At 36.4% G+C, this 19,664-nt stretch overlaps 2 protein-coding genes across 2 annotated transcripts; one reads left to right on the top strand and one right to left on the bottom strand.

Moving 5' to 3' along the window:
• The first annotated feature begins 528 nt into the window (after window positions 1-528).
• LOC146159071 (uncharacterized) lies at window positions 529-3,922 on the top strand. The gene is made up of 4 exons (XM_083383405.1): window positions 529-1,735; window positions 2,112-2,256; window positions 2,707-2,813; window positions 3,200-3,922. Exons 1-4 carry the CDS (start codon window positions 1,484-1,486, stop codon window positions 3,467-3,469), a joined length of 774 nt encoding a protein of 257 aa, XP_083239531.1. The 5' UTR covers window positions 529-1,483; the 3' UTR covers window positions 3,470-3,922.
• Window positions 3,923-5,271: 1,349 nt separating this feature from the next.
• Window positions 5,272-9,065, bottom strand: LOC146159070 (alpha-(1,6)-fucosyltransferase-like). Its single transcript, XM_083384851.1, has 5 exons — window positions 9,038-9,065; window positions 8,109-8,346; window positions 7,473-7,661; window positions 6,018-6,171; window positions 5,272-5,529 (listed from the first exon to the last, which is right to left on the bottom strand). Exons 1-5 carry the CDS (start codon window positions 9,063-9,065, stop codon window positions 5,272-5,274), a joined length of 867 nt encoding a protein of 288 aa, XP_083240977.1.
• Window positions 9,066-19,664: the final 10,599 nt, after the last annotated feature.

The following is a 19,664-nucleotide window of genomic DNA, read 5'->3' as shown; positions in this document are numbered from 1 at the left end:
GCAACTTTACCACAAAGCATCATTATTGCTACACTTTAATCAACGCCCGAAAACGTTTTACAGCACTCAAATCAGATGGACGTTGCAATCAGCGCTGGGCCTAATGCAATCGCTTTAGGCACATCAGTCTTCACACATATTTTGGCTGAATTTCCAGGGATTGCAAGACCACACTTTTTACAGGCAATACCCTAGCATGAAAGAACAACAAATGAACTACCAATGAACCACCGGTGCACTCTCGCGCTCGCTGAAAGCCTCCTGAGAAACTTCCATTCGCCCAAAAGAAGTTTTACAGTACGCTTTGAAAAGGCTTAAATGACTTTCTTCTATAGCCCTTGGCATTGCCGTAAACGGTTCCGAAGTCTTTTCTCATTGTTGCATCGAAGCCGCAAGTAGAAGCCGTAAGCATCACACACAAACAGAACATAAGTGAAATCGTTGAAGTGCATCCAAGTGAAGATTTGCGCAAACAGAGTGGCCCATTGTCAGGAAAATGTTAGCTAGACAAACTATAAAGGTTCGCTTCGGGTTGCAGATTGTTAAAATTGGACTTGTGTATAGCCTCCAATAATATAGTTTTTCGCATTAAATGCACCACGATGGATTTGCTCGATCAAATTTTAGACATTCTGCAATATCATTTTTTAGTATCTTGACGTTGTTTTTTTTGCCGGCGTTTCTTGGGAGAAGGTAGTCATCCTAAATTACGACCTAAAGTATATAGCTTTGCAATGAAATCTAATACTTATTCAAGCGGCAGCAGTGTATTTATCTGACACCCTTTGGATTACATTGGTGTTTGTCCGCACAGTTTTGTTAACGTGGACGGTTATACAGAGTTGCGGGCTCGGGGCTCGACTTCGTTATTTTGGACGGAGTGCACTCAGGAGTCGAACTTGTGTTGTTTTTACAGAATCCGCAGCCCTAGGTAAAGTGCTGCAGTCACGATTAATGGCTCATTACGTAGCGTTTGCATTTCTCGATCGACAGGGCCAAAGTCAGGAAACCTGAGTGCTATCAGCTTTAAAGAAAGTTTATAATCATAAGACAGTTGTTTGTGCGCATTTCAAATGCATAAAAATTGCAGCGAGTTCGTATTAAGATGTCTATATTTTGATGTTTGATTGGCAGTTTTTCACTGCAGGTATATATTATATTAAGGTTATTTACAGAAAACTTGGTAGTCAGTATTGCGCTAACTAAATTTGCGTTGTAAAGATTGGCTTTATAAATGAGCAATAAATGAATGCTTACATTTCGTGGTGCGTTAGTTGTCATTGTTATTTAGTGTTTCTAAAGGTATGAATTTAATTGTGGCACTTTTTGGTTATAAATAGTCTACTTCTTCACTAATAAAATTTTCGTGTATTTTTAAAAATAAATTATACCTTGGATATTTGTACTCGAAATTAACCGTTTTTTAAATGCATATTTAAAGTAGCGGTTGCATTTATCGCATACTTAGACAACAATTAAAGTTATGAAGGTCATCGTTGCTGGTTTGCCCAAAACCGGCACAAAAACAATGTACGCGGCTTTACATCAACTCGGCTTCAATGTTTACGATTTTATGGAGAACTTTTATTTCCTTGGCGACGATTGGATAAAAACCATAAGAGAAGGAGCTAAAATTGAAGATTTAAAACGAATGTACAAAGACGTGGATGCTGTGACTGATGGTCCGAGTTGTTTTTTCTGGGAGGAGATCCTGGGAGCATTTCCCGACGCAAAGGTGGATTCTCAAAATCCTATAAAATTATATTTGTTTGTGTGTAGCTTGATAATGAATCTGAAAGCCAAAAACGTCCAGCTTAAACCATTTATCAAGATAAGGTCGATTTACTAAAACTTTTTGTCTTTGAAGTTTTGTTCTTTTGTTCGGAGAGATGATTTGTTGAACAATATGTCACATCGAAAAGAAAGTGGTATGGCTGACCGTAAAATTGCAGCTTCTGTTTTCGAGCAACAAAATATTGCTCGTGAGAAGTCAATGAGTTTTAAGTTGTTCGGCTCAAATTAATTTACCAAACCCTTCTGTAAATCATTTTAGATACAGTGCAGCGTATTTTTTGACTCAAAAAGTACTGAAAAAACTTCCCTCTGCACAGATTGTTCTGACCGTTCGCGACGAGGAGTCTTGGTACAAAAGCGCCACAAATCAAGTCTCTGCTCTGAGTTCGGACATAAAATACATATCGCTGTTAACCTTCTGTTTTTCCGGTTGGAGGCTCTTTAAGTTTCGCACAGCAGCTTGTAAGGCTTTAAGTTTCGCACAGCAGCTTGTTATAAGCAAGTGTTTGTATTTTTATCAGCTCTAACGTTTGAGTTTTCGGCTGAAAAGCTCTAGTAACGAATTTGAAGAGACGTTTTACACGTTTGAAAATCATAATTTATTACTTTTGTTTTTGGTATTTAAATTTATTGTTTTTTTTCCTTTAAGTCGAATGTAAATATGATGTAGGTTTTTATTAATTGTTAGCCTATGAACTTGAAAAACCGTTACCTGAATGTCCAACAAATGAAAAGTTACATATTGGCAATTATAACTGCGGTATAGGTTGCCAATCAATTTATCGCGGGTATTCAAATATGCCCACGAAATAAAAAAAAATTAACATTTTCAACGGGCTTTTCTAGTATACAGATTTACCTGACTATTCGATATCTTGGTTAAAAAGGATATATTTTATTGTTTTTGAACAGTTTCACTATTCGGATGTCAGGAGGGTTGGCCTTGGTCTGCTGTGCGTCCCTATGAAGAAGAAGCTTTGAAGCGATTTTTTCGAAATCACAATCGCAACATTTTGCAGGTTGTTTTGTTTAAGACTGCTTTTTTACTAGCCAGATATTAACTGCCAATTACAATAGATCGAGGTTTTATTCCACTTTCGTATGTATAGGCTGACATTTTCCTTGAAATTGTGTATAGGCACAGACACAAATAATCGTGGTCTCTAATTTCGCCAATGGCTATACCATAACAGTTTCGTATTTTTCGCTATACTGTATAGGCGGTAACTAACTTCATTAACATTAGCACTGTTTAACAAAAGTCTTATTAATTTTTTACTAGTGGTACTTTTTTTTTCAATATTGACCAAGTGTTTTTTTAAGCGAAAAGACAATGACTTCTATGATGAAATATTAAGTTAAGACAAGTTCCATTTTCTTAAAAAAGTTCTCTGCTCATTTACAGAACGCTCCGAAAAACCAGTTGCTCGTCTACGAAGTGAAACAAGGATGGAAACCACTTTGCGACTTTTTAGAGGTCGAGGTTCCCGATCGTGAGTTCCCGTACAAGAATAAATCGTCAAGCGTTATGGACGACTTGCGACGAGAAGACGAGATCATGCGTCGCTTAGTAACTGAGCTGAAGGTCTCTCTTTCAGTCCTTCTAGTCTTGATTGGAGTCGCGTTATACACAGTTTTCACTTCAAGATGGATGTACAATTTACTCGGTTGGTGAGCCTATTGTTATTGGCTTTTGTACAAACGCATACCAACTGGAACATCGAAAGACATATGATTTGTACATATGATCATATGATTTGGTTTAAGTTGAAATCTTTGGCTGTACAAACATATTTTTTAGCGCTGAACGTTTCATATAAATTAATTGGGGAATTTTGCTCAATCTAATGTCGACAACCAAGTTCAAGAAATCTTCACCTGAGTCACTAATTGGCAACGAATTTTCATGCAGCAAACCTGATCTCTCACACTTTTACTCCGACTCATCATCAAATTTCATGGTGGTGGTCGTTTTTGATTTTATACCTTATCAAAATATCTTATAACAACGGTTACTCACAAGAAAGTGATATATGTTCAAACGCAAAAAATATTTTCTGTATGCCTAATAAATACACCACGTTGTACTTAAATTAAATAGAAGATTAAGTACCTATCTGTTAGTTTTAACACTTCATCAAGCTTAAATTAAATATGAGTTGCAGTGCTTCAATTACAATAAGCTAGATAATTCATTGCTTAGTTTAACGCATTTTACTTTTATTCAAGCCTTCCAGAAACTTTATCAACCGGTTTGGGAACACCCTTGGTAGATCTGGAGCTGAACCGGAATGTTTAAATTACCCAACCTAAAAGCCTAACTCCGGTTTACACTAACCGATCAGAAAAAGTTAAACTTTTCGACTCCATGTGACAAACCGAGATCAGTTGTTGAAGAATTTTTGTGCGAGTCATGTTAGTCCTCCGGTAAAGTTCGAACCAATGACCTGACTTAAAATAAAACGTCGCTTTATATCAGTGGTTCCCAACCTTTTCATACTTTTAAACAGGGCTGCGGAGTCGGACTCGGGACTCGGGACTCGAGTAAAACCACGTAAAACTACTCGAGTCCCGAGTCCCGACATGCGTATGCGCAGTGCCAAGTTTTTAAACTGATATGGCTACCACATGGAAATTGTAAATATGGAATAGCATATGGTGACATATTTCTGAACCATGTATTGTGAGTGAATGAATTGTAAGACACCGCTTTAAGTGGATTGCTGAATATCCAAGTTGTTTTAGATACGTAAATTGGCGAAATACAGTAGAGTCAGGGCCGGACTCGGGACTCGACAAAATCTCACATTTGACAGGAGTCGGACACGGGACTCGGGTTCGGGTTTATATTTTTAGCCTGAGTCGGACTCGGGTTACTTGTATTTTAAGTTTTCGATAACTTGCGCGAACCCCCAAATATACTGTATGATACATAAACCAGAGTCAATGAAAAACAGATTTCAAACTTGGCAAAATTCAAATTAGGAAAAAATCGAGTATGATTGTATCGAAATTTGGCCACATAAACACAAATGGTAGACTCGCGGTTGCTTTTTCTAATTCTATGCTGCTACCTTTTAGTTCGTATTTTCTGATTTTTTTCTTTATTAAATACTACACGGCGATCCCCTAGGTTTGAAACCACTGCTCTATACCAACTGAGCTTCGCACGTTCAGAAAGTAGCTAATGTTGAAGCAACCATATCACTATAGCCTGCTTTCCACTGTCTGTTTGTACAACCAATTGGAATACTATACAAGTACTACAAGTTATTTTTTTATATTATCACAAGAGATGTTAGCCTTCTTTTTTCGTTTTTACTGGATTAACAAATTTAACGCCAGGCCAGGTTGAATATAACGTTCCGTTAAAATGGTCTGTTCGTTTAAAATATTCTGACACATTTCTTAGTCGAAGTGGTAATGTATTCATGTTATGAAACCAGAAGTATATATTCTGCAACAAATTCAGCCTTTTCACAGGTTCATCCTTTCACGGAACAAGTCAAAAGGTGCAATCTTCGTAATAAACTCATCTTGGTATTGTAGACGTAATAACTTTTTAGCATACTCCTCTTGTGCCATGTAGCGCTGCGCTGGTTTCGCATAATAGTCTATCGTGCGGTTTAACATGCTTAAGCTTGGTATGTTGTGGTAATACGTGGACACCCACGTTACCCGCGTGGATGCGTCGACATGTCTGCTTTGCATCAATTCGTAGGCCAACCTGCATATCTGTGAAAATAAAAATAGGTCAAACGCTACATATTTTTGGCACGCTTCATCAGTGAAACGAAGGCGATTAAATTAAAGAAACTTTAAAGCAATAAAATGAAGGAAACGCCAAAAAAGGGCCAGCGTTGCGAGTAATTCCTGTAATTAAGTCCCTCGTCGTTTCTATGCGCCTTACAATATGATTACAAAAAGAGCAGTTCAATTTGACAATTGGACAAAAATTTAAAAAAAAAAAAAAAAAAAGGAAAATTTTCTGCGGGCGCCCCTGATAACAAGTAAACAGTTGTCAATAGAATATTATTTTTTGTTAAACGCTGGTTGTAAATAAATGTAGGCTGAACTGAACATAAATGCCTAAATAGTTATGTAATAATGAGTTCCAGTCAAAATTAAAGTATAGTTTGTGTTTTGCCAACAGTAAAGACCTACACGGGAAAATTATGTCGGTCGCCTGACTCCTAGAAATGCTATTTAAATTTAAATCTTACGTTTGAATCAGGATCGCACACGAGATGTGAGCACCTTGACAAAAGCTCCAGATCAATTATGACGGCAGTCACAACATCTAGATGTCGTCTCATGTGTCTTTTTAGTGAAATGTTCGCCGCTTTCATGTCATTAACGAACTCATAACCTGGATATCTGAAATAACGTAAAACAAGAAGTTTCAACGTAGGCTGCCGCTGAAACAAGTCGCTAAGAATTAAAATCGGAAATAAAACTGAATTATACAAATTACAATTATACATTTTTTTCTTTGATCAAAAATTTACAGTTCAACATATAAACAACATCGAATGATGATAAGTTGGCAAAAGGTGCACAAAAATGATTTGGAAAAACGCCAACAACAGACACATAAATGAGGGTTACTTCTTATTAAGTTTTAAACACGCTTCTCGAACTGTTGTTTTAGAAAATCAATTTTCCTGATCTTTTACCTGCTTTTAAATTCTTTGTGTCAAGACACACTAATACCAGTGTCAGTGACCGGTAAGAAGCATCAGTGGCCGGTAGTCATGTTTTCTGTTTAGACCAGGCGTTCTTAAACTTTTTTTTACCGCGGACCACTTAGAAAACATTTCGCTTCGCATGGACCACTGTAGGCAAGAAGTTTTAAGAGATGACGTCATACATTTACGTTACAATACAAATAGACTTCAGAAATCTTCTGTTTCCGGTCCAAAAATGTAAAAGTGAAATAAAGTCTATATACATTTCATGCAAAAACGTTTTAGATTTAATCATACTATTTTAAGTTTTGATTACTTTTCAACTGTACACTAACATTTCAATTAGGCCCCTCTTGGACCCACTAAAACTATTTCACGTAGCCCCAAGAGGTCCAAGGACCCCAGTTCAAGAACAACCGGTTTAGTCTAACCCAGGGGTGTCCAACTCAAACATGTTGACGTGCCAATTTTTATCTTATAACGTCTTCCCGTGCCAAAGTTTAGCAACTCTTTGTTTTCTAATATTAAAAGCGCTTTTATAAAACAAAAATAAAACCAGTATAATGTTTCAGAAGTAACTGGTTGTTGTCGTAATTGCTGGGATTGTTTTGTATTGTGAATAAACAATGACAATCGGCTGTATATCAAATTTAGCTTTTTTGACTAATGGCTGTATTTTGGGGGGCTTGCGTGCCATTTTTACTAGTTCGCGTGCCACATTTGGCACGCGTGCCTCATGTTGGAAACCCCTGGTCTAACCTAAATAATTTCATTTTATATAGTACACATGAATAGTATTTTAATGCAGGCAAGGCCAGGCTAGAAAAAACTAGCGTGCGGTGGGGTTCGAACTCACGACCTCCGACCAAACCGGGACCGTCTCTCTGCCGTGTTACAGAGGACAACGGAGTAGCACGTCGAAACCAACTAAAACATTGCGTGTTGCATCTTGTCCGTACATACAACCTCAATTGAAGTTTATATACTTACGCTTTGGTTATGTTGAATACCGTAGTTGGGTCATCGGTGGCCAGAAAGATCCTTCTTTTCACAAGCGGAGGTTTGCCTTCCATCGCTAGTTTGTGATCGTAGAGGTCAAACCAGTCGATGGCCGGTCTCATGTAGACACTATCACTGTGATGCTTAAGCTTCATTTTATCCGTTCGGCGGATGTGAATTCTGCCATTTTTGACCGCCAATTAAACATTCGTATTGGAAAAATAATTTTAAAAATACCTCGACAAATTTATTTTAGTGCAAGAGCTTGTAATTCACGCGAATTAATTATTTGATGTTCAAATTGAACATTTGATTGATATAACAACTTTAATTTTCATTTGTTGAACGATAACTTTGTTTTTAACGCATTTAAATTCAAAATATTTCGTAATCCACACTTATACACATTTTACAACCGTTCTACTTTATGTCTAATATAAATTTTATTGGTTGTTTACGCAATATTTATAATATTTTGGCAGACGATGAACACTTTCAAACTAATTTAACCTAATCGCCTAAATTAAACCCGAGCACTTTAAAGATATATTGGAATATTTTACCCACATATTAAAACCCACTATACTTTTAATGGTATTGCACGTAAATACAACATGGATTGCCTACCCTACGATTGGCGTGCTGAACCGCAAATCCTTTGCCACTTGCCGAATTTGTTCAGCTCGTTTGTCAGTGGGCGTCATTAGGAACTTGACCATCTGTCCCTGCCACCAAGCGACAGGAAATCCGTGGAAGGCCCGGATGTAAGGTGCTACGTCACGGGGGATGGCGTCCATCGGAAAAGAAGAATCCAATCTTGTAATCACCGGAACTTTCAAATGCACGCTGGGGATGGAAAGGTCGTCTGGAAAAATATTAAAAATTGGTTTTGTCAAACTACACCGCTACTCAAAATTCAGTCTGCCATACTGTACTTTTGGGTAACATTTGGGTTATATGATTAGTCTAATATTATAAGAGATTTATATATATAGTGATTCAGTTACGGAACCCTTTTAATCTAAATCAGGCAAGCATGCTATTGCCTTATCATATGTAGTGTTGTAATGACTTACATCAATGACTGGACTTAAGTGTACTTCAGTCACTGTTTTCACATGACTTGACTTGACGAAGGTCTTTTGAAAGAATGACTTGACTTGGACTTAAGTTATTTTGTCAAATATCTTGGGATTAAATTAAATGTTTATAATTGAAAGTTTTGAACATTTAACTGTTTCATTGCTGTATATTGCGTTTGTGTTATTTTTTCGTTACAATGTTAGCTCATAAACGGACGACTTTAGCAATTTAATACTGTTATGGTTTCCGTCTATGTCAACGACGTGACTTAAAATCGTCTTATTGTAAACTCTACTGGGACTTGACTTGGGCATCCGATGATTTGATTGGGTTTTGACAAGACTTTATTTTTGCGCAAGAGTTGACTTGTACTTCAGTCATTTCAAATTGACTTGTTTACAAAACTGATCATATGTTATCGTTGTCTATAGTTGCATTAAGTATTAACCTAGCTGTTTTAACCACAGACTTGCCTTTCCCGGATCCGTCCCAAGTCGGCATGTTTTGATTTACATCTAGCGAGCACTTGGTCGTAGGTAGTAGGATCTTTGGGTGAGAGAAACTCGTCCTCTTAATAATCACGGTTCGCCCACTTATCAGTCCCATGTGAAGGCAGTAGATCACATGATGTAGGTTTCCACCGTAGCATATATGGGGCGGTACTGAGCAATATAACTTCTTAGCTGCTTTACATGATGCTGGATGCTAAAATTAACAACATGCTTTTCAGTGACCTTAGGTTCTCTTCAAGGTCAAAAGACGGGAATAAGATATCCTTAAGGGTCAATTCCTAACTAACGAAAAATTAAGACATATTAAACTAAACGATTATTTTATGTTGATCTGTACAGTTTTCTGTTTATATACTTTATTTAAACATAAGGTAGGTTTTAAAAATCTCAAAAAAAAAAATTGTTTAAAAAAAACAAAAAAATAAAGTTTGTAGCCCTGTATTAACCTGGTTCAACCACAGTGATTTTACATTGCAGCTTACTGCTTCAAATAACTAAACCAGAAAATGTGTTGCTGTTACAATTGTTTTTTAAGATGAAAACTTATATATGACATTGTTTTCGATAAATCTTTTTGTTGTGGTCCTACAACGTATTACTTTCAAAATACACTACATGCTAATCAACGTTATAAAGACGACTTCAATTTTGTGGACGTCTTTTAGCTAACCAGCGCTTAAACCTTTTCGACAAACCTAAAAGAAAATATTAATGTTCAAGTGAGTATTGGATTTCATTGATATTAGCGTCGACCTTATATGGCTAATTTGTGGCGATTATAGCTACACGAGCCAAAGCAAGTATATAGGCTTATAATTACACTTATTATAATAAATGTTTAAAAATACAGCTTTGTTAGAATAATAAGCTTTCAAAAAGGCGCTTACTCGGACATACTTCCCTTAGTCTTCGGCTATTAACCGATCATCTATTTTTAGTTAATGTCACACTTTAATAAGTATTTCTTATTTGTGAAAGTTGATTTAAGTTACCTGCAAGTTATACAGAGACTCTTGAACTTTCAAAGACAGTTGATCTGAAAGTTTCTTGTTTTCTTTGGAACGAAGGCTGTTAACTTCGTCCAATTTTTGCAAAATGAATCTAGAAAGGGCCATTCAACTATAAATTTTGTGATTTATCTCTTTATGCCAGGCATTTAAGGTAACAAATTCGGTAAACAAACATACCATTTGACACAAAAAACCAACGGATTTATTTCGCTTATTTTTTACTCAATTAATTCATCTCATTGCAAAAATATTTTGCGCTTCTGAGAATGTCCCTTAAAAGACCGAGTTTATTTATACTCACTGAATGCGGACTTCCAACTCCGTTTTCAGTGTTGGGCCAACACTGCTTTGAATTCGCGTGCGCATGTTGACAAGTGCATTATACACGACGCTTAACTTTTCCGCCGACTGTACGACTGCAACCGACATATCTAAAAAAGAAAGTCACCAGATTAGGCACAACGTAACAGCACCGAAAGACGACGAAACACAAGAACTTTGAATGTACTTTTTAAACGGAAAGAACGCATGTACTGGATTTGAAATCTACTTTTCTCTGCCGCTTAGTTTAGTTGGAGTCAATATGTTTATGAAGAGTTAGAGTAAAAGAATTAGAGTTGCAATTAAACGACTTAGACTTTTTGTTGTTAAATTTATTTTTAGATTTTTATGTCTTCATTCCATTGTTAATTATTCTATTATTTAGGGCATGCATAACTTCATTCATTTTAATAAAAGGTCTTAATTAAAATGCACTGTTGAACACAAAAAAGGTTAGGGACTCTATTGCATGCACATATATGTTAGATGCTGTATATATAGTCAAATAATGCAATAAAAGTTGCATAAATTTGTAGTGAAGATCGAAAAAAGTGTTGACAGGATGGTATTGCGAGGTTTACAAAGAAATGCGATAGGTTAAGCTAATTAAAAATTGCTAGGAAACATGCGCATGTTGAACTATTGAACTGGGTAGACTACGTTATTTCCAGGGCCGTAACTACAACAACCGGTTAAGCCGGTGCGGTGCAAAGTGGCCAATAACGGGCCCGCTCATTGCTAGATTTTTTGTAAAACATTTATGTTAACAACTTAGGTTAACTTTATAAAAATAATTTAGAATCTATACGTAATCATTTTGTACAACATTTTCGTTAATTGTTTGTTAACCTCTTTTGAGTACATTTTGTTTGGTCTCCTTAGAGCCCCGTTTCAAACACGTCTGTACACGTATAAAAGTTATATGTTTTAGGCCTGTACTGAGTACCATTTTCAGACTTTGAATTTAATACTTCTCGATTATCCTACATTTGCCAAAAAAAAGTATTGCAATTATATGCGCTTAGGAAAAACCAAAGGGACGGATTCAGGGGAGAGAGCCACGTGGCTCAAAACTCAATTTTTTGCTATTTCAGCTATACGAAAATATAAAAAGTCGAAATAGTTTTGTTTCTATAGTGTTTTCCTTTTAGCTATTAAGGCTTTCTATACTTCATCGCACTTCAAAAACTAAAGCTTTATTAACTTAAACGTTTTGAAGGCGCTTCTTCGCCTTGCGCGAATCGATAACATCTATGTAAACGTATAGTGTTTGGTGTTCTGAGTGTAGAGACGTGATAAACACGGTTGTGCGAATGTGCGAAATCTTGCTATCAATGAATTCCTTCTCAGTTATATACAACTTGCTCTTTGCCACTTACCTAAATGATTTGTTTGTATGCTGTTAAAACTCTTAGCTTTTTTGATATGATAGCGGTTGGTCATCATTTTGGGGTACGTGTGGCTGTAAAGAAAAAAAAATTCTCGAAAAATATTCTTTTTTGAAAGGCCCACAATGCGACAGGGCCAGGGGTGGACTCAAGAAATTTGTTGTTTTTAGTTGGGGGGGGTTTGTTCTTACAATATTAACTAACTTGGCTAAACGTATAGTTTTTGAGGCATTGGCTGATTTTCCTGTGAAGCAAAAGTATAATAAAATGAAAAGTTAGTTATAAATTACAGCTCATTAAAGAATGATGAACCGGCACTTTCACAAACACAAGAAAAAAAAAACGCAAAACGGTAGACTATAGTTAGACGAACCAACATGTCGTAATAACCCAAATAACATAAGTCATAAACTGCCTTCATCTGACAGGTGTTGGCTTTATTCTGGCGAGTTTAGGTCTTATTCAGTCAAATATATCATTGGGCGTTTGGATTATTATATCGTTGGTCGTATTACCATGGCGTTAGAGATAATACTACAGTATATTGTGTTGATTTATGTGCACCATCAATAATTTATATGCTATTATATTACAAATTTCGACAAAACGAAAAAACGATTGAACAAAAGCCGACATTCTTATATTTGGTGTAAATATATGCTTTAAACAAAACAGCTGCTAACTTGAATGATACGTTTCGTGATGAAAGCTAATTAAACCATAAATCATGAATTCGTAAACTGTGCTGAAAACTAGAGCAAAAAATAATTAGCCTATAGTAGAATTAAATAAATAAAAACAAATTTCAATGTAACTTTAGACGCACGAGCCTTGTAGTTTCTTATATCTTAGACTTAGACATAATGCACAAAAATAACATGATATGGAATTTTACAAAAGTACAGATGTGAACGCTTTGGACAGCTTAATTTTCGTTAAGCTTCAAAGCTACACATGTCCAACTATGGTTCAACTATACCGTTGTTGTTCAACTTCGGTTCAGATTCGCTTACATTTCAAATAACGTTATCCCACCACCGTTTCATAAATCTTCGTTATATATCGATTAAATTTTTCTGTAAAATTATGTTAATTTTCGTTTGAATATTTTCAACAGTCTATTTATTAAAGGGGTTGGTGTTGTTATTTAATATCGTATGCAGTCAAATTACCTGTAATACAGCATTACCGACATTTGAAGACAACACACTACGACGACACATAACGCTGTTTTCTTACAGAATGAAACTGTTTTTAGACAAAAGGCCATCTCTGATATAGTTTCCGCAACACTTTCTGGGCACAAATCTATAAACAGCAATTATAAGTAAAACTGATGGAGCGCTTTTCTAAACGTCGGCATGCATTTACAGGTTCTTCTATCTTCTAAGCCATACACATACGCATTTAATTTCAGGCAGTTTAAAAGAAGTAAGCTGTGCGTATGTGCTTTAAAACTGTCCGTGTTAACTGCCCTGTCTTTATTTTTTTTCCGCCTGCATTGTACGCCTCGCAACGGGTATCCGGTATACAACTGATTGGCGAACAATAAGAATAAGAATGGCGTTCGTAGCACGGACAGGATAATAGCAGGATTGATTGGAGTTGGGCTGGCGAAGCGATTTTGTTGTTTAATTTAGTCCACCCGCATTTTGATACGTATCTGTAACTGCACAATTTGGCCAATATTTAACCTGATACCGTGTTTACATTTCTTTTCATTTGCAATATACAACTCAAATCGACAAATATCTTCCATCTTAGGCATAATAAAGGCTATTTTGTGATTGTTATTTAACATATTTACGCAAGACATATAGTTTTAAGTGTTGTGGCGATATTTCGTCGAGTGTAGATGTTCCTAAACTCTTTACACTGCCTTTGAGAACATCGTTTAGATCAGATAAATCAGCCTGGCAAAAATCTAGATGAAATGTTCCCTTCGAAAATCCACTAAGCCTTTGTATATTAAGAACAGTGCACAATATCTTCGCAAAGTTATTAAGATACGAGTACATCAAGCGTTGATTTTCACAAAGCTGATATTTCAATCATAACATTAAGTACATCTTGAGGACCGGGTAGGCCAGTGGTTGCTAACATTTTCCAGCTGCTCCGCCCTTTTGTAATTTTTCTTTGCCCCCCTACGAATAGCAATTCTGCATTTTTTTGTTAAATATCACTGAGGCAACATGAAAATAGTGAAGTGTGTGGTTGGCCGCACGAAGCGCGAACAAAATTGAGTTTTATTGGTTGAATTGGCGCTAAACTGTAATTCAGGTGGCTTTTCGCATTGGGCACAGAACAAATTGCTCGTGCTTGACACATTGATTTTTATCGAGCTAAGATTGACAAACGTGTTGTGAGGGCATTTACCCAACAGTTGTAAGGCTGTGATGTCGGGCGCAAATAAAATGTAAAACGCAAATAATAAACATTGCGTTATCGTGTTTCAAAAGTTATGACGACACACAATACAACGGCAATATTGCAAAAAACATTATAGATTCGCGCAACAAAGTTTGAGCCCCCCTGTTGCTAGCCTGTTATCATAAATAAAATAAGAATAAAAAACAGTTCGAACGGTGGATGACTTTTATCGTTTATCCGTAAGTTAGCTAAATTGTATTTAAATAGGGCCGTTATACGTACCTTCGATCATATAAAAAAATGCAATGGGACTCAAAGAGACTTAAAACGTATAGTTAACAAAATTTGTAATCAAAATAATTTCGCGCGGTGCCTGACAATTTTTTGCAGTTTCAGAGTTAAATATGGCAAAAACAGAGTTTGAATGAGATTTACAGAAGCACAGGAAGGATGCCCCCCGACATTGCAGTGAAGAAAGCAATCGGCAAAATGGAGCTGGCCAGATATTGTCGGCGTCAAACTCGAGATGTAGAGTCAACAATGGCATGGATCGATCGTTCCTTCGTTCCTATCATTCTGCTGCGGATTGCTTCGGTGTTCCAATTTTTAAACAGGAAATGTTGAACAAAATAGGCATGTGGAGTGCATCCAAGACCCTCCTAACTTCTCGCTTTATATGCTGATTGGTAAAATTGAAAAAAAAGGTCGAATTATACACTGCATTTTTTTCTGTTGCAGAGGGTCTACATCTCTGGAGAGTTTCCATCTTCATTTAAATCGTTTTATACCAGGTACATAATGAGATATAATTTTACTAATTGCTGATTGCATCTAATGCCTTCTTAACTATATTCAGGTTCATCAGCAAATCTAAACAATTTCTAGGCCTATCTCATGGAAGGAATTATTCGCTGGAATGCTGATCGACTGTCCGCAAGCATTGACTTGGAGCAGAAGCTAGCATTGCGGTTTTATGAGTTCAGCTGCAAAATGTTGGCAACAATCTGTTCAAAACAATGCTGAGCTAAACCATCCTTCCTCAAAGAACTGTTAGGCATAGAATATCTGTTGGCACAGACAGATATTTCTATGCCAAATGTGGAATTAAGTGGGGACACTGATGAAGGTTTTGCCTCGGACCTGGAAGAAACGCATGACGAAGACAGCCCTTCTGAGACCGACCTGGAATATGAAGATGTGCCCGGTGATGTGGAAGCCAAGTTTGAGGTAGGTTAATTTTTTATTTGCAGATTTCAATATTAATAAACAGCTTAACGCATCCTGAAAACTATTGCAATAAGCAGCATCTGTTTATTCAAAGTACACAGTCGTCTAGACTAGACGAATTAGGGACATGATACAGTAAACGGCAAATGTAGAAGAACAAACGAACAATTCTAAGACACAAGTATTTTTGTCTTTTACTTTTCAAATAGAATGCTACAAAGCAAATAATTTAAAATTGACAGTTTGTGGCGCGAACGGTGGCCGTTCAACCTTGTTTAGCAATGAACGCTTGCGCGACGTCTAGCGGCGCGCAATCTCCACCCTCCTTGTCCCCTATTCTCATTTGCCAATGAAGTTATACTTTTGGCAGTTTCAATAACTTTTACTTCATAAATAGAATGCAACTAATCAATTGTAGGGAATGTTGAAAAGCTTATGACGCAAAGGGTCGCCGTTTAACCTTGTTTAGCAATAACACTTGCGCGTCGTCCAGCCGTGCGCATTTTTTCTGCCTTTTGCCCCCTTTTTTCTTTTGCCCCTCTTTTCACCCCCTTTTCCTCCGTCGGACGAGAAGATCGTTCCCCAGCTTAGGTTCTTGGGAACCACTGATCTATACTATGAATTCCATTATATCGGCCTTTAGGCAAATCACTTTACCAAGCTGTATTAAGTTCAGTAATTAAAATACTGCGTACAACGTTACCTTTATACCAACTGTTTTAGAACAAAGTAGGAATGCAGTTGATCATTGTAACAGCACAACACCGACAACAAAGCGTCCTGAAGAACACGTGTGGTACAAAAGTGGAAAAGAGTGCAGGTTTTGCTATTGACCTATACTTCGATAAACTAACCACACCAGTGTTGGTATGTATGACAAGTGCATTTGCAATTCGTTTTAACAGAAAGAACTTAGTTAACTAGCTCTGTGTCTGCAAGTTTTTGACACATGGTATGAAAAAGGCCTGTATCCGTGCACAACATCACAAGCTCAATTTTGGAATAAAATGTAAAATGAAAACACTTAAATACAATCAGAGATTTTGACGCTATGTCAAAAATAAAATTTAAAAAAATTATTTAATTATATAAATTTATATGGGCCGAAAATTGATTTTCGGGACATATCTTGTTTTTGCCCGAAAATGTTTCAGACCGATTTTGTCCGAAGCATTATAGAAAAAGTATACATCGTACAACTTTCAAATTTTCAGACATGGCGTAGAGTGGTATGTAGGTTCGCATCAGAGGTTTATGAGGCTGCACCTCTAGGTGTCTTTGACTGGGGGTCAAAAAACAATAATGTGACGTCATCTTTTTAGTTCTTTACAGCTATCTACTCCTATTTAGCGATAGAAAAACTTTAATACAGAATGCTTTTTTTTTGATACTTAAATTTATTTTCGGGACATAGCTTGTTAGTAAACTAGAATTATCTGGTTGGCCAAGACTGTTTGGCGTTAACGTGGGCAAGCGAAAAGTTTAAAGATTTTTTATTGGGCTTGTTGAACGTTTAATTTTTATGACAATATTACAAGTATTACAGACTTGGCATTGACTTGCTCTAATATGACTTGACTTGTTATTTATTTAAAAAGACTTGACTTTGAATTGAGTCATTTCAAAATTCCTTGCCTGCAACACTGTTGACAGACAAGTAAAACCTCGCCAAAATAGGACTTCGATAAACGCAGTCGAGATTTGTCGTTCCAGTCAAAACAGGGATGCGAACATTTTTCCTACAATGTGCGTCAAAATGTGCAAAAACGTACGCGCACTTTTTCATAATGTGCGAACATTTTAAAATGCCTTAAAAAAAAATTAGTTTCGCGCTTAGCTTGAACAAAATGGATTTACATATTTAGAGTTGGAAAAATAAAGAGTTTGAATGGTAAACCCCCCACCTCTTAAATTCACCCCTCTCGCTCACTTACCCAATATAAATGCATTGAATGATAGATTAAATTAGCTGGAGCACATCCTAATAGCTACGATTTATGGATAAAAATCATTGGCTTTTGCATGGTTTTATTATGGTTTGTAAAAGTTTTGATTTAAATGTTAAACGAATTATGTCAGTACAAAAGCCAGACTCATCAAATTTGTCGACCAATTGCTCAAGCAAGGCAGGCTAGAAAATCAACTAATCTGTAGTGAAGGGTTGTCATTTAAATGTTAAAGTAAATATTCATTCGTATTTTTAAAGTATTATGGGGACCTGATCCTTAAAAAAAGCATAAGGGTAAAACGTTTGAGAAACGCACCTGTAAATTATATATTGTGGCTGGTTGCTTAAGTTATTTTTGTGCCAGCCTACCAAACGTAAAGTTAATGTAGTAATCTTGCTGGTACCCAATCTCAACAAATTTAACCATTTTCAACTGTACTACAGTTGACGAACAAAACAGATCAAACGGCATACCATAGGTTGAGAAACACTGGTTTAGGGTAACAAGTCTTAAAAATGAAAGCTGTAGAATGGTGTTCGACGTCAAAACAGAAGTGTTTCTTCGTTCTTTCGGCAATTACAGGATATTTTGTTATTCTGCCACTGCTTTCGTTTGACAATTTGGGAAAGTATAACACCTTGCTCAAGTTTGACAGAAAAACGTCAAAGACCAATGACCTTAGTGTGTCCAGCGGCGATCGTGCGGTCTGGAGTGCATTGTAACTGGAGTGCACTTATGCGTATATATAGCATAAGTTCCCAGATTTTTTTATTTCCAATTGTGCAATTAAAGACGAACACTTTCCTTTGGCCTAAAATAGTTTTGTCCAAATGGCACAATATTCCGAATACATAATTAACTCACACACTGCCCTGTACTTTAAAAGAAAGTTATTAGGTCGTAATATGTCGCTAAACTGCTTTTGTTTTTTCCACCTTTCAGGTCCCGACTGTCTCCACATTTCCTAAACCATTTGTAGGGGGGGTTACCCTGGGCATATTCGGTTCAAGTTCGTCAAACATGAAGGAGAGATCGGCGCCATCTTGTCGCATTTTAGGTTCGATGCCGACGAACTGCATCGATATACGCCGAACAATACAAAGTTGGTTGAAGCTTGGCATCAATACACTTGTGTTTGACTTGGAGGCGCTGGTCTAGAATCCTATCACAACGCACATTATTTGGGTTAAGTTGCGGATTAGCGTTTGGGTTAGGGTGGGTTATGTAATACTATTAAATAATGAATATAAAGATACTTAACCCACCCTCACCCAAACGCTAATTCGCACTCTATTGAAAATATTGTATGCTGATGATACTAGGAATAATAAGAATTGCGTTCCACCTTTTTGTAAGTGAAGTTTGATATATTTTCGTCCACAAAAGGTTTTCGTGTGCTTTGACACGTAAGTCGTTATCGTTAGCCAAGTAAAGTCTTCAGAGTCTAGATTACAATTACCGTACGCCTATGTTTATGTATCTTAATTTATTCTTTCACATTAAAACAGCTTTAAATTAACCTACAGATTGAAAATAAGACACATCCTTATTTTCTTGTTTTTTGGATGACAACTTGTAATTTACTCGGAAATTGCATTTACAACAGCGCTGCATTGTTTTACGGTGACTACATGTCCCTTGCTTCCATTTAAGCTATTTATGGCGATTTTTTGGTGTTTTTTGTTTTCATAAAGGATTAAAAACTACCAAGCACATGACCTTGGATTCAATCCATTGTTAGAAGACGAAGAAGAAATCTAAAGTCAGATTAAAGCTCTTGATCAAAATATGGACTTGATTTTGATCAACGAACATTTAAAAGAGTCTCTCATCTTGTTAAAGGTAAGAAAAGTAAAAAAATAGAAGGGGGTTGCAAATATTTTAATATTAAATCACCAGTGTTGTAAACAAGTCATTTTGAATATTGCAAGTCTAATCCAACTCTAGTCTTTTTAAGCATAGCAAGTCAAGTCCAACTTAAGTCTTTTTAAACATAGCAAGTCAAGTCCAACTTTAGTATTTTTAAGCATAGCAAGTCAAGTCCAACTCTAGTCTTTTTATACATAGCAAGTCAAGTCCAACTCTAGTCTTTTTAAACATAGCAAGTCAAGTCCAACTTAAGTCTTTTTAAACATAGCAAGTCAAGTCCAACTCTAGTCTTTTTGAACATAGCAAGCCAAGTCCAACTCTAGTCTTTTTAAATATAGCAATTCAGTCCAACTCTAGTCTTTTTGAACATAGCAAGTCAAGTCCAACTTTAGTCTTTTTAAACATAGCAAGTCAAGTCCAGTTCTAGTGTTTTTGAATGTAGCCATTCAAGTCC

The sequence above is a fragment of the Ascidiella aspersa genome, chromosome 3 (genome assembly GCF_963924565.1).
Source record: "Ascidiella aspersa chromosome 3, kaAscAspe10.2, whole genome shotgun sequence".
In the NCBI taxonomy this organism is placed as follows: Eukaryota; Metazoa; Chordata; class Ascidiacea; order Phlebobranchia; family Ascidiidae; genus Ascidiella; species Ascidiella aspersa.
The sequence above is the reverse complement of the archived record's forward strand: the minus strand, read 5'-3'. Positions and strand labels throughout refer to the sequence as shown.